This window comes from Coenobita brevimanus, chromosome 57 (genome assembly GCF_032717465.1).
Source record: "Coenobita brevimanus isolate Jiangsu-jjx chromosome 57, ASM3271746v2, whole genome shotgun sequence".
NCBI lineage: Eukaryota > Metazoa > Arthropoda > Malacostraca > Decapoda > Coenobitidae > Coenobita > Coenobita brevimanus.
The window spans coordinates 1,816,101-1,832,446 of NC_137010.1; the positions used below are offsets into that span (position 1 = coordinate 1,816,101).

General features: G+C 44.6%; 1 protein-coding gene across 1 annotated transcript in view; it reads left to right on the plus strand.

The window, feature by feature from the left end:
- Positions 1-16,346, plus strand: part of LOC145402180 (uncharacterized) — a 145,200-nt gene that overhangs the window by 26,512 nt on the left and 102,342 nt on the right. The window contains exon 3 of the mRNA XM_080274296.1: positions 14,045-14,167. Within this exon, the coding sequence (XP_080130422.1) occupies positions 14,045-14,167 (123 nt within the window). The remainder of the gene's footprint in view (positions 1-14,044; positions 14,168-16,346) is intronic.

Below are 16,346 nucleotides of genomic sequence, written 5' to 3' on the forward strand. Positions count from 1 at the left end.
CCGTGACATTAAAGAGAGAGAGAGAGAGAGAGAGAGAGAGGAGAGCAGTATTTTTAACTCTCTCTCTCTCTCTCCTTCTCTCTCTCTCTCTCTCTCTCTCTCTCTCTCACTGCATTAGTTAAAAAGCTTTGTTGTTCGCTGTTCAAAAAAGTTATTGTTCTTCAGGGAGGGAGGGAGGGAGAGGAGGGAGGGAGAGGAGGGAGGGAGGGAGTGTGGGAGAGAGAGAGAGAGAGAGAGAGGGGAGGGAAAGGGGAATGCAGGGAGGAAGAGATGGAGAGGGAGGAAGAGATGGAGAGGGAGGAAGGGAGAAAGGGAGGGAGGGAGGAAGAGAAAGGGGTAGAGAGAGAGGGAGGAAGAGAAAGGGGGAGGGAGGGAGGAAGAGAAAGGGGTAGAGAGGGAAGGAGGAAGAGAAATGGGGAGGGAGGGAGGGAGGAAGAGAAAGGGGGAGGGAGGGAGGAAGAGAAAGGGGTAGAGAGGGAGGGAGGGAGAGGGGAAGGACAGAAATGGGGAGGAGTGGAAGGAAGCGTGGAAGGGAAATAGATAGATGAATAGATAGATAGATGGATAGATGGATGGATGGATGGATAGACAGGCAGATAGATAGGTAGGAAAGTAAATAGTTAAATAAGTTAAACAGAATGATAGATAGATGGATAGACAGATCGATAGACAGAGAGGGTAGACAGAGAGGGGTAGGGAGAGAGGAGAAGTGAGGAGGAAGAGAATGAGAGAGGGAGATGAATGAAGAAAGGGAGAGGAAGGGAAGCACGGAGGGAGGGAGGGAGAGAAACAAGGGAGAGGAAGAGGGGGAGGAAGGGAGGGAAAATTATTCAGAAGTACGTGAGAGAGAGAGAGAGAGAGAGAGAGAGAGAGAGAGAGAGAGAGAATTAAAGCAGGAAGGTAGGCAAGCTAGGAGTACGGAGGAAAAAAGTGAGGGAGGAAGGGAGGGAGGAAACGAGGGAGGGAATTAAAAATAAGAGGAAGGGGAGGAAGGGAGGGAGGGGAGAGACCGGAAGAAAAGAAGGGATGGAGAGAAAGGCGGAGGGAGGGAGAGAAAAAGGGAGGAGAAGGAGAGAGGGAGGGAGAGAAAAAGGGAGGAGAGGGAGGGAGGGAGAGAAGGATCAAACAGACTCTTATGTTTATTTTTGGAGGCAAGAGTGACTTTGCCTCCCTCTTTATTACTCTCTCTCTCTCTCTCTCTCTCTCTCTCTCTCTCTCTCTCTGCTACCTCACACATCTACTTTAACGCCTCAATTCTTTAGTCTCTCTCTCTCCCTCCCTCTCTCTCTTTCTCCCTCACTTCTTCAGTCTCTCCCTCTCTCTCTCTCTCCTTCACTTCTCCAGTTTCTCTCTCTCAATTCTTCACTCTCCTTTCCTCCTTCCCTCTCTCTCTCTCTCCAATAATTACGGCCACACTCTGCAATGGCGTGTGCTCTTTTATATATATCAGAGTTGCAAATCAAAGCCTGCAACATTGAAGAGAGTTGCATCTGTTTCTCCAATAAATAAATCTTAATTCCTTGTTTGCAATCATATTCTCTCTCTCTCTCTCTCTCTCTCTTTTTCTATCTTTTCGTCTATCTTTTTTTTTATCTTTTCCTCTCTTTACCTTTCTCTCTTCTTTATCTTTTTCTCTCTTTTATCTTTTTCTATCTTTTTCCTGCCGGGTGTTTTATCGGAGGGTGTGGTGGGTTTGGGAGAGCCTTCCTTTCTTCCTTCCTTTCCTTCCCTCCCTCTCTCCTTTCATCTCTCCAACTTTCCTACCCCTCTCCTTTCTTTCCATCTTCCTCCCTCCCTCATTCTTCTCCCCCTTTGACTTCTTCCCTCCCTCCCTCCTTCTTTTCCTCCCACCCTCCCTCCTTCTCTTCCTCCCTCCCTCTCTCTCACCCCTCCCCAATTTTCCACCTCATTCTCTCCCTCCTACTCTGCCCCTCCCTCTCTCCCTCCCTCCCTCTGTCTGTCTCACTCCCCCTGCCTCAGTCAACCTTCCCCCTCCCTCCCCCCGCCCTCCTTCCCTCCCTCACTCCCTTCATGTCTCCCATCCCTCCTACCCCCCCTTCCTTTCTTTCCTCCCTCTCTCCTCCTCTCCCTCTCTCTGTCTCTCTCCCCCGTCAACTTTTCAACCTCTCTCTCTCTCTCTCTCTCTCTTTCTATCTATTTATCTATCTATCTAATAAATATATCCTTTCATTCCCACACGCACTCTCTCTCTCTCTCTCCCTCCCTTCCTCCCTCCCTCCCTCCCCACAACATCTTAGAGTCGATTAATCTTGCTGTTGCGACTTTTGTTTCCCTCTCCATTATTCCACTTTTATTACTCTCCCTTTTTCCTCCCTCCCTCCCTCCCTCCTTCATCTCGCATCAAACGCACGGAGGGAGGGAGGGAGGGAGGGGAGGGTACGAAGATATGTGGAGTTTGGAAAGAAGAGAGGGAGGGAGGGATAGGAGGGAGGGAAGGAGAAAGTGAGGGAGGGAGGGAGGGAGGGAACGAGGGGAGTACAGAGGGAGAAGGGGGAGGAAGGAGGAAGCGAGGGGAGGAGTTAGGAAGGAAAGGAGGAGAAATAGGAGGGAAGGAAGGAAGGAGGAAAGAAGGGAGGGAGGGAAGGACGAAAGAAGGCGGGAGCGAGGGGGAGGGAGGGAGGGAGGGAGGAAAGAAAGCAATATATATGAACTGGAAAATGAATATATATTTTGTGAGATGCTTATGTTGGTGATGGTAAAGAGATGGAGTTTTAGGGAGGGAGGGAGGGAGGGAACGAGAGTATAGAGGGGGGAGAGGGAGGGAGGAGGAGGAAAAATGAGAGGAAAGGAAGGAAGAAAATAGGAACGGAAAGAAGGAAGGGAGGGAAGGAGGAAAGCAGGGAGGGACAGTTGGACGAAAGAAGAGAGGGAAGGAAGGCGGAAGCGAAGGGGAGGGAGGGAGGAAAGGAGGGAGGGAGGGAGGGAGGCAATATATATAAACAGGCAAATGAATAAATTATATATATTTTGGAAGTTGTTTATGTTTCACTGCGATGGCAAATAGAGGGAGGGAGGGAGGGAGGGAGGGAGGGTAGGAAGGGAGGGAGAGGGGAAAAAGGAGAAAGAGAGAGAAAGGAACGGGTCGGGAAAGGGAAGGAGTGACTGAAGGGAGAGAAGGAAGCAGAACAAGGAGGGATGACGGAAAGAGGGAGGGAGGAAAGGAGGAGGGGAGGGAGGAAAGGAGGAGGGGAAGGAGGAAAGGAGAGAAGGTTTAGAAGGAAGAAGGAATAAACCAGAATATACTGAATACGAAGGAAGGAAGGAAGGAAGGAGAGAGAGAGAGAGAGAGAGAGAGAGGGAAGACAGGGAGCGAGGGTGTTATTTGAAAGAAAAGAAAGAAAATGAAAGAAAATTGATTATGAAGACTCTCGAGGATCAAAGAAAATGCGTCTCTCTCTCTCTCTCTCTCTCTCTCTCTCCTATTTATATCTATCCATGCGTCTATCTTTCTCTCTAACTATATATACATCATTCTCCATTTATCTATTTATCTATCTTCATAAATCTATCTGTGTGATTGTTTTGTACGAGACACACACACACACACACACACACACACACACACACACACACACGCACACTTTATTTATTTATTTATTTTTTAGTTTTTATTTTCATGATTAAATTGTTGTTTTGTGGTAGTGATGATTAAAACGGGGTTGTTGTTATTATTATTATTATTATTATTATTACTACTACTACTACTATTATTATTATTATTAGTATTAGTATTTTATTATTACTATTAATGTTATTATTATTATTTATTATTATTATTACTACTACGACTACTACCGTACTACAACTACTACTACTATCATCACCATCATGATCATCATTAGCTATTCACGCATCTACGTACCTCCAGTCCTCTCTCTCTCTCTCTCTCTCTCTCTCTCTCCCTCCCTCTCTCTCTCTCTCTCTCTCTCTCAGAATATGCAATTTACTCAGCTCGTCCTAAAGATCTTTATTTTTTTTTAATATGTTTCCATGATGATTAGTTTAAGATTATTACAGGGAGGGAGGGAGGGAGGGAGGGAGGGAGGATGGATGGATGGAAGGAAGGAAGAAGGTAGGGAGGGAGGGAAGGAGGTTGAGAAGGATGAGAAAGAGGATGGAGGGAGGGAGGGAGAGAAGAACGGAGGGGCAGAAGGATGAGAGAGAGAGAGAGAGAGAGAGAGAGAGAGAGAGAGAGAGAGAGAGAGAGAGAGAGAGAGAGAGGTTAATATGATATTTGTTGAGTCAGGAGGGGAGGGAGGGAGGCAGAAGGGAATGAATGGAGGAAACGAGAGAGAGAGAGAGAGAGAGAGAGAGAGAGAGAGAGAGAGGGAGGGGGGAGGGGGATGACAGGTGCCTAAGATGCTAATTTATCGAAGTTTGTTGGTAGTTAGGGAGGGAGGGAGGGAGGATGACAGGCAGTGAGAGAGGGAGGGAAGGAAGGAGGGAGGGAGGATGACAGGAAGTGAGAGAGGGTAGGAAAGAGGGAGGGAGGGAGGGAGGGTAAAATGCAAGGGAGGGAGGAGGTGCAGGAGGAAGGAGGGAGAGACGGTGAGAGAGGGAGGGTAAAACGCGAGGGAAGGAGAAGGGAGGGAGGGTGAAACGCAAGGGAGGGAGGGAGGGAGAGGAGATCAAGCAAATTAAAAGGGGGAAGTTTGGTAAGGGAGGGATGGAAGAAGGGAGGGTGCGAGAGAGGCAGGCAGGCAGGTAGGTAGGTAGGTAAGCAAGCAGGAGAGGAAGGGAAAGAAGGAAGAGAGGGAGGAAGGAGTACAAAGCAAACAACAAACAAAAACAACAACAACAACAATTGGTCCTATCGGGTCACCTTGCTTTAGGACAGGTAAATCATCCTAATTAATCCGGAAGTGAATGACAAGGATAGTACCGATCGAAGACTCTACCATCCCCCCCCGCCACCAAACCCCCCGTGCCGAGAGAGAGAGAGACAGACAGACAGACAGACAGACAGACAGGGAGAGAGGGAGGGAGGAGTCATGCACAAACAAGGAAGGGAGGGAGGGAAGGAGGGAGGGAAAACGGAGGGAGGGAGGGAGAGAAACTAATGAGGAGACAGATGAAGGGAGTGGGAAGAGAAAAAGCAAAACAAGGAGGGAGGAACAAATACAGGAGGGAGGGAGGGAGGGAGGAAGACTGAAATATACTTAATGGAGAGAGAGAGAGAGAGAGAGAGAGAGAGTAATTTCCTGTAGTAACCCCATAAGACTTTTTTTTATCTATCCTTATGTCTATCTATCCTGGTCCTCATCTGTCGGTCTATTTACACACGTTCCTTTCTATCTATCTGCCTGGGTCTCGTTATCTACTTATCTATTTGTATCTGTCTCAAACAATCTATCCGTCCATTTATCTATCAACCTATGAATCCATTCATCTATCTACCTATATCCATCCAACGATTTATCTATCTGTGTTTATCCACCTACATACCTACCTGTCTATCCATCTATCTATCCATTCACTTTATCTACTACCATGCCAGGGGAGAACTAAATCAATGACTAGTTGGATTTAAGGGACAACTTTGGAGCCCTCAGTCCTCCCCTCCTCCACCCTCTGATTAAATAAGTTACCCCTCGAATATCTTTAGTGATGTCTTGCTATCCTTGTCATTTATTATTATTATTATTCTTGATTAAAAATATACACAAAACTCTACGGTCCCATCTTGCCACGTTTCACTATCCCTCTATCTATCCATCTTCCTCCCTCCCTCTATCTATCCATCTCCCTCCAATCCACGAACAAGGAGAGAGAGAGAGAGAGAGAGAGAGAGAGAGAGAGAGAGAGAGAGAGAGAGAAGAGGAGGAGATAAAGGAAGGAAAACACTAATTAAGTCTTCCTGAGGGAAGGGAGGGAGGGAGGGAGGGAAAAAAAAGGAGAGAGGGAGCGAGAGAAAAAAAAGGGAGGGAGGGAGGGAGGGAGGAAAATGTTTGAGGGAGAAAGAATATGTTGGGATTTTATTTACAAAGTGAAGGAAGAATTTTAATAGAGGGAGGGAGGGAGGGAATGAGGGAGGGAGGGAGGGAAAGTACTCTGCCCTTCCTACCTTCATGCCTACCTACCTGCCTACTTACCAACCTGTCTACTTACGGTGCCTGGCTATTCACTTATCTTAATTCATCTACCTATCTTCTTACCTACCTACCAGTTAATCTTATCGTTCTACCTACCTACTTAACTACCTACCAAAAAGCAACCTACTTATCAACTTACACAATAATCTACCAACCAACCCGTGTACTAATCTGCCTGCCTACCTACCTACCTGCCTGCCTGCCTGCCTGCCTACCTGCCTCTCCCCTCCACACTGCCTGCCCTCTTTAATTGTTTGCTTGCTCCTGTCACTGCCTCCCCCTCTCTCTACTCTCTCTCTCTCTCTCTCCTCTCTCTCTCCACCTTTCTTGTCTACACAATGGCTTGCATACCGTCCTCCCTCTCTCTCTCTCTCTCCCTGCCTGCCTGTCCACCTACCTACCTACCTACGTAACTACCTCTCATTGCCTTTCTTCCTTCCTACCTACCTACCTACCTACCGACCAACCAACCTACTACAGTATCTATTCACTGCTTGTCTGCCTACCTTCCTGCCTACCCACCTGCCTGCCTGCATTCCCACCTGCCTGTCTTCCTGCCTATCCACCTGCTACCTTCTTTCCTTCCCACCTGCCTGCCTTCCCTTCTGATCACCTGCCTTCCCACCTGCCTGCCTGCCTACCCACCTGCCTGCACGGGTAAGCTCTGGTATGGAGTGTTTACTGAACAAACTCTCTCTCTCTCTCTCGCTCCTGCTCCACACCCTTCCTTCGTTCATGCATTTCTTCCTTCACTCCTTCATTTACGCACTCCTTCCTTTATGCATTCCTTCATTCTTCTCATTGCTTTCAGTCTTTTTTCTACTTTCTATCCTTCCTGCATTCCTTTGTTGATTCTTGCATTCGCTCCTTCATTCCTTTCTTTCTTCCTTCATTCCTCCCCTCCTTCCTTCATTACCTGAGATGATTTGGGGCTGTTTTAAACACTCACTCCTTCATCATCATCATCATCATCATCACCACAGTCCCTACCACCACCACCATCACCACAACCACAACCACCACCATCTTCCAGAGAGCAAGAAAATATATATATATATATATATATATATATATATATATATATATATATATATATATATATATATATATATATATATATATATATATATATATATATATATATATATACGGAAAAAACATTAAAAATTTGGCTAATTCACTGGGCCACACCCTCATCCACTTCCCACTCCAGCTCCCGGAATCCTCAACGCTCCTCATAAGCAAAATATACACACTTGAACGCTTCCTTCATTCACCCATTGTTTCTCCTTCATCTTTTTTTTTTTTTCATTTTCACTGTTTCCTTCATTCATTATTTTCTAATTCATATGGTTTTTTAGCTGCCCTTTTTTCTTTCCTTCCTTCCTTCTTTCTTCCTCCTGTCCTTCCTTCCTTCTTTTTTTCTTTCTTCCTCCTGTCCTTCCTTCCTTCATATTCTCTGCATCTTTCCCGACTTCTTTCCTTCTTCTCTATATTTGTAACTTTCCTTCAGTCTTTCTCTTCTCCATATTCTTTCCCTCCTTTCGTCTCTGCATTCTTTTCTTCCTTCTTTCCTCCTTCCTTCTCTCCCTCTCTTTCCATCCTCTCCAACTTCCTTCATCAGTCCCTTCTTCCTCCTTCCCTTCCTTAATCCGTCCCTCCTTCATTTTATCCTCTTCCTTCAAGTCCTTCATTTTATCCTCTTCCTTCAAGTCCTTCATTTTATCCTCTTCCTTCAAGTCCTTCATTTTATCCTCTTCCTTCAAGTCCTTCATTTCATCCTCTTCCTTCAAGTCCTTCATTTTATCCTCTTCCTTCAAGTCCTTCATTCCATTCCTCTTCCCTTCCATCTCCCTCCTTGCTTCTTCCTTCTTTCCTTCCTTCCATCAGTCACTCATTCCCTTCTTCCTCCTTATCTCCACCTTCCTTCCTTCCTTTTTCCCCCTCCTTCATTGCCTTCCTTCTCCTCCACCTTCCTTCCTTTTTCCCCTCCGTCCTTTAGTCTTCCTCCTCCTCCTCCTTCCTTCCTTCTCTCCTTCCATCTCTCCCTTTTCCCTCCCTTCCTTCAGTCTTCCTCCTCCTTCTTCCTCCCGCCCTTCTTTCCTTCCTTCCTTCCCTTTCCTTCCTCCCATCCTCCCTCCCTCCCTTCCTTCACTCAGTCACCTTCAACCTAAGGAGAAACTAATGCAATTCTGGACAACATTTGGCAGAGGAAAGGGGAGGGGAGGGGAGGGGAGGGGAGGGGAGGGGAGGGGAGGGGAGAGGTATATGATGCAAGGGAGGGAGGGAGAGCAGAAGTGTGTATGTGAAGAAAGAGGAGGGAGGGAGGGAGGGAATAGGAGAGTAAGGAGGAGGAGGAGGAGGAGGGAAGTAATTGAAGAAGTTGGAGGGGGAGGGAAGGAGGGAAGTAATTGAAGAAGTTGGAGGGGGAGAGAAGGAGGGAAGGAGAGATGTAGGGGAGGAAAGAAGGGATGAAGTGGTGGGGAGAGCAAATGGAGGACTGAGGGAGGAAGGTAAATGATGGAGGAGGAGGGGAGGAGGGAGGGAAGGATGGAGGAATAGGAGAGAAAAGAATGAATGAGGGAGGAGTGAGAGACAGGGGGAGGGAAAAAAAGGAGGGAAGGACGAGAGGAAGAGAGAGTGGAGAGAGGGAAAAAGAGAGAGGAGGAGGAGGGAAGGAAGAAAGAGGGAAGGAGGTATGTAAGAGAGGGGAGAGCCGGTACTTTATACTGAGGAGGAGGAGGAGGAGGAGGAGGAGGAGGAGAAGGAGGAGGAGGAGGAGGAGGAGGAGGAACCAGAAAAGGAACACCAAAAATAAAAATCGCCAAAATATGAAAAAACTATTGAAAAAAAAACTATTACTACGAGAGAGAGAGAGAGAGAGAGAGAGAGAGAGAGAGAATGTTCTTACGTGGATAGCTAAAGTTCCCCCTCCCTATTATGCCCGTTTCTCTCTCTCTCCCTCTCTCTCTCTCTCTCTCTCTTTTAATCAGGGATCAACTTTCCTCATTCCACAGGTAAAGCAGGATTAAGCTAGCTCATATTTGGAGAGAGAGAGAGAGAGAGAGAGGAATAAATATAATGTAAAAGCATATTAGACAGACAGACGGATAGATAGACAGATAGATAGATAAACAGACAGCGAATAAAAAATAAAGTTCTTTTAAACTAATATCCGTTTGTCTGACTGTCTATCTATCTATCCAACTATCTATCTATCAATATGCAATCAATCTACCTTCCCTATCTATCTGTCTTCCTTCCTGTCTATCAATCAATAAATCAATAACCTTTCTATCTATCTACTTATCTATCTATCAGTGAACCTACCTGTCTATCTATCTACCTATCTTCCTACCTACCTATCAATCTACCTATCTATCTATCTATCAATTTCTATCTACCATGAGTCCCCAATATAAATACAAAACTACCGAACTACACCTGAGCCAGTTCTAAATCTCACAGTGTGCATACCTCCAAAATATCCTATACACTAAGAATGAGAGAATGAAGGAATGAAGGAAAGTGAAGGAAGATGAAGACGGGGAGATGGGGAAAGGGAGGAAGGAGGAGGGAGAGAAGGGGATGAGGGAAGGGAGGGAGGAGGAAAGATGAAGGGGGGAGAGGAGGAGTGATGAAGGAAGGAGAGGACAGATGAAGGGGGGAGAGGAGGAGTGATGAAGGAAGGAGAGGACAGATGAAGGAGGGAGATATGGAAGGAAAGAGGACGGAGATGAGAAATGAATGAACAGAAGGAAGGACATGAAGGAAGGAGATGAAGGAGGAAGTGGAGGGGAAGAAGGAGAGATGAAGGAGGAAGAGGAGAGAAAGAAGGACAGATAAAGAAAGTGAGGAAGGAGGAATGAAGGAAGGGAAAATAAAGGAAGGAGAAATGAAGGAGGAAGAGAAGGAGAGATGAAGGGGGAAAAGAAGGAGAGATGAAGGGGGAAGAGAAGGAGAGATGAAGGGGGAAGAGAAGGAGAGATGAAGGAGGAAGAGAAGGAGATGAAAGAGGAATTAGGAGAGGAAGAGGAGGAAACAAGGGGATGAAAGACGTGAGATATTAAGATGATTAAAGCAAGAGGGAGCGAGGGAGGGAGGGAGGAAGGGAGGGAGGGAGGGAGACTGAAAATGAAGAGAAGGGAGCTGGACCTGAAGGAAACAAATAAGGGAGAGAGAGAGAGAGAGAGAGAGAGAGAGGGAACTTGTCCATAAAAAGACCACTAAGTTGTTTAAAGAGAGGACTGACACACACTACTGATTGGAGAGAGAGAGAGAGAGAGAGAGAGAGAGAGAGAGAGAGAGAGAGAGAGAGAGAGAGATAAAGAAGAACAGAAAAAATAAAGAGAGGGAAAAGAGGGAGAGGGCAGGGAGAAATGGCGAGAGAAAATGAGAGAAAGGGAGGGAATAAAGAGAGAGGGAGAGAATCAACAAAGGGAGAGAAAATAGGTAAAATACAGAGGAACAGAATTAGAGGGAGAAAATAAAGAGAGAGGGAGAGGGAGAGAATAAAGAGAGAGGGAGAGAATAAAGAGAGAGGGAGAGGGAGAGAATAAAGAGAGAGGGAGAGGGACAGAATAAAGGGAGGGAGAGAATAAAGAGAGAGGGAGAGAATAAAGAAAGAGGGAGAGGGAGAGAATAAAGAAAGAGGGAGAGGGAGAGAATAAAGAGAGAGGGAGAGGGAGACAATTGAAATGAAGAAGGGAGTGGGAAATTAAGAGACTGAGGGAGGAAGGGAGAGAGAGAGAGTGAGAATGGAAGGTAGGGAGGGAAGGAGGGAGTGAGAATGAGAGGGAGGGGATGGAGGGAGATGGCAATTATAAGAGAGGGAGGAAGGGAGAAAGAGGGAGAGTTAAAGTGAATGAGGGAGGGAGGGAGAGAGGGAGGGATTGGAAGGGAGATAGAAATTAGGAGAAAGGGACGAAGGGAGAGAAGGGAAGAACTCGACAGAGAGAGAGAGAGAGAGAGAGAGAGAGAGAGAGAATTGGACTCAGCTCAGAGGTGAAGTTAGAGGAAACTTGAGAGGCATTTTTACGAGAGAGAGAGAGAGAGAGAGGGGGGGGGGGGAATTAGATGTCCTTAATACAGTAAAGCCATATATTGATAGAGACAGATAGATAAATAGATAGACAGATATACTCGTAGATAGATAGATAAAAACGTTAGACAGACAGAGACAAGCTGAATATCCCCAATGACAGAAAAGAGACAGACAGACAGGTGATAGCAAGGGAGAAAGACAGTTGATCAGACAGAGAGGCAAACAGAACACACACACACACACACACACAATATCCCTTTCTCTAAATCAATACACCACAAACTCTCTCTCTCTCTCTCTCTCTCTCTCTCTCTCTCTCTCTCTCTCTCACACACACACACACACACACACACTGTCCCTTTCTCTTATTCACAGTACACCACAGTCTCTCTCTCTCTCTCTCTCTCTCTCTCTCTCTCTCTCTCTCTCTCTCACACACACACACACACACACACACACACACTATTCCTTTCTCTTATTCAAAATACACTACAAACTCTCTCTCTCTCTCTCTCACACACACACACACACACACACACACACACACACACTCTCAACGCCACCAGACACACTCAACGCATTACAACAATCTGCATACCAAACTCCACTTGCTTTGAGAGAGAGAGAGAGAGAGAGAGAGAGAGAGAGAGAGAGAGAGAGAGAGAGAGAGAGAGAGAGAGAGAGAGGACACCAATATCCTTCTTATCAGTGCTTAAAATAAACAGAAAACTCCACGGTCCCATCTTGCCACGTTTCACTATCTCTTTCCTTCATTGATATCTTTAGTCTGTTCACTTTCCATGGGTCTAAAATTGCCCTCTGTCCGCCTTGAATGCTGGGATGTAATAGATTAATGGTAGAATTTGGTGCTAGTCACGAAGAAGTGCCGTGGGAAGGGACGCAGGGCCGTAGGAAGGAAGAGGGAGTGACAAGTGTGGGAGATGGATAGGTAGTTTGGTGAGGGGGTTGGGTGTCTCTCTCTCTCTCTCTCTCTCTCTCTCTCTCTCTCTCACACACACACACACACACACACACACACCTTAGGGTATATATTTAACGCTCTATTAACTTCCTTTGGATTTTAAAACGAGGTTGTATTCAAGAGGAAATTAGTTTAGGTTACTCTATTTCATCGTGACACACATACATAAACATACATACATACACATATACATACATACATACATATATACGTACATACCAAAGAACATCATACATACATACATACAGGATATATACAAACACACATTCATCATACAGCATACATTCACACACGGGCACACATACATACATTAATACTTACATAAAAGCATACATTCACTAACATGCACAAATGACAAGCAAAAGTTCATACATAAATCTCTCTCTCTCTCTCTCTCTCTCGAATAACGCAATCATACACCTTCACAACCACACACTCTCATACACAATCCAACAAACACACACCTACACGAAAAATGAATCTCTCTCCCTCTCTCTCTCCATTTTCCCTGTTGGTGTGTGTACTTGTTGAATTGTATATCTGTGTGTCTGTGTGGTTGTGAAGGCGTGTATGATTGTGTTATTGAGAGAGAGAGAGAGAGAGAGAGAGAGAGAGAGAGCGTGTTGTATTTCCCTTGTGTTTTGTGCATGTGATAGTGCATTTATGTTTGTATGCACGTATTTATGTATGTAAGTGTCCCCGCGTGTGTATATACGCTGTATGTAGGTATATATTTGTGTATATGCATTTATGTATGTATGTGTGTATATGCATTTATGTATGTATGTGCAAATTTAAGTACGTGTGTGCGTATTTAAGTATATATGTATGTATTTATGAATATGTATGTATGTATATATGTATCACAGTGAAAGAGTAACTTATCATAAAACTAATTTGCTCCTGAATACAAACTCATTATAAAATCCAGAGGAAGTTAATAAAACAAAATATATATATACCCTGAGGTGTGTGTGTGTGTGTGTGTGTGTGTACATGACCCTAGTGTGTGTGTGTACATGACCCTACCCCCATACCAAACTACCTATCCTTTTCCCACACCTGTCACTTCCAATTCCTTCCTACGGCCCTGCGTCCCTTCCCACAGCACTTCTTCGTGACTAGCATCATATTCTACCGTTAACCTATTACATCCCAGCATTCAAGGAGGACAGAGGGCAATTTTAGACCCATTGAAAGTGAACAGACTAAAGATATCAATGAAGGAAAGAGATAGTGAAACGTGGCAAGATGGGACCGTGGAGTTTTGTGTTTATATTTAAGAATTGATATGGAGGAGGATGTGGGTGTATCTCTCTCTCTCTCTCAGTATACTTAATCCATCTCCCTGTAACCCCAGTATTCATTTGTATACCGGCCTATGTATACTGTATTTTCTATGTATTTTCTCTTATGTATACTGTATTATTGAATTTGAGTGTATTCCTGTATTCTGCCCCTATGTATGGAGTAGGTATTCATGTATTCTGTATTTCTACATGTATACCTATTTTTGCACACTTTACTACCACTCTCTCACTCTCTCTAACTCACTCTCACTTTAATTCCCAGTCCCACTTTCTCTAACTCTTTTTCAACCCACTCTCTCTAACTCCCTCCCATTCTTTCCCTAACTCATTCTCTCTCACTTTCTCCAACACACTTCCACTCTCTACCAATCTCCTTCTCTCACTTTCTCTAGCTCGCTCTCTCACTTTCTTTAACTCACTCTCCCACTTCTCTACCCAATCTCTCATTTTCTCTAACTCACACTTTCTCCAACACATTTCCTCTCTCTACCAAACCCCTCTCTCACCTTCCCTAACTCACTCTCTCACTTTCTCCAGCATCCTTCCTCTCTGTCAGTCCCCTCGCTCACTTTCTCTAACTCACTCTCTCCCGCAGTTACGACGCCCGCCTCGCCGTCTTCGCCAGCGAGCGGCATCATCTTAAAGACATCAACCTCAAGGGGAGAGTCATCTTCAATTTGTCTGAGGCGCCGGTACCCCACACCCTCACGCTCACCAGGTCAGTCACTTTCACTATCACTTTCAGGGGATTTTTTGAAGGTATTATTATTATTAGTTGTTGTTTATATCATCATCATCATTATAATCATCGTTATCAATTATCATCATCATCGTAATCATAAGCATCATTATCATCATCATCATTATCATCATTATAATCATCGTTATCAATTATCATCATCGTAATCATAATCATCATTATCATCATCATCATCATCATCATCATCATCACCCCCGCTACAGCCAGGAGAAAAAATAATAATAATAACCTTTCCGTGTCAGGGAGAAATATCGCATGACCAAAACAGGGTGTCACAAAAGGCATTAACACTATCATGGTGAAGGGGATGGCGCTTAACAGGCACAGCATGGCGCAAAAATGGGTGGTGGGTGGAAGCGATATGGTGGGTGTGATGGGGTAATGGACAAACAGGGTGGAGCAAGAGTGTGTGTTTTTATAGGGGTGTAAATAAAGTGTAGCTGTTTTTTTTTATACATATCGTTATACAGAGTGGTGCAAGAGTTTTTGTTTTAATTGGGGCGTAAAAGGTGTAGGTATTTTTTTTTTTATCATTATTTTTTGTATAAAACTTTTGACAGCGTTGGTCACGTGGCTTATCATTTTTATCAGCTGTTGTTGTTATTATTGTTGTTGCTTTTTATTATTACTGTTATTATTATTATCAGTGATTTCGTTGTCATTATTATTATTATTATTATTATTATTATTATCATCATCATCACTTTCATCTTCATCAACTTAGCAATCATCATCATCATCATCATCATCATCATTGCCCTACCCCTCCTCATCATCACTATCCTCTCTCTCTTCCTCCTCCTCATCATCATCATCACTATCCTCCCCCTCCTCATCATCATCCCCCTCCCCCTCATCATCATCATCACTATCCTCCCCTTCCTCCTCCTCATCATCACTATCTTCCCCTTCCTCCTCCTCATCATTATCATCGTCACTATCTTCCTCCTCCTCCTCCTTTTGGACACACGCACGCACGCGCGCACACACACACACACACACACACACACACACACACACACACACACACACACACACACAACGTTATCAGCCCCGTTATGGTAATTCTCAGCCTACACACAAACGGCCCAGTATATCCGTATAGAGTATAGATAACCATTAAGGGTGCACTGTTTATATAACGAAGTATATCCCGGTATAGCGTATAGCCGTATGTATCTCCTTATAACGCTGTACTTCCGGTTCGCGATGTACTTCCGGTTCGCGATGTACTTCCGGTTCGCGATGTACTTCCGGTTCGCGATATTTCCTGTTAGCGATGTACTTCCGGTTAGCGATGTATTTCCGGTTAGCGATGTATTTCCGGTTAGCGATGTATTTCCGGTTAGCGATGTACTTCCGGTTAGCGATGTACTTCCGGTTAGCGATGTACTTACGGTTAGCGATGTATTATTTCCCGATAGCGTTGTTTGGGTAAAGTTGGCTCACTTTCACTTTAATTTCCTTGCTCACCAACTACGGAACTGTTATTCTCTCTCTCTCTCAATAAAAGAAAATAAAGCCATTTCACAAATATTCACGCCACCTCTCTCCCTCTCTCTCAACAAACCACACACCCATTCTCACTCTCATTCTCTCTAACCCTCTCAATCTCTCTCTCTCTCTCTCTCTCTCTCTCTCTCCCTCCTTTATACATATGGTAATGTAATATTTCTGAAATGTAAAGAGGGATGCACAGATACCACTCTCTCTCTCTCTCTGTTTTTATCTATCTATCTATTTGTCTCCATCGACCGAACTATCATCTATCTTTTATTTAATTTCTCCTTTATTTTACGCTCTCTCTCTCTCTCTTTAATTCATTCATTCGACTTTCCTCGCAATCATTCCTTCTTTAAGCCTCTCTCTGTCTCTGTCTGTCTGTCTGTCTGTCCCTCTCTCTCTCTCTCTCTCTCTCAAATTTATTCATTCATTTTCCCTGCAATCTTTCCTTCTTTAACTCTCTCTCTCTCTCTCTCTCTCTCAAATTTATTCATTCGATTTTCCCTGCAATCTTTCCTCCATTTAATCTCTCTCTCTCTCAAGCAAATAGATATATAAACTAAAAACACGAATAAATTGACACACACACACACACACACAGATAGACAGCTCGAAAGGTACTAAACGAAACATT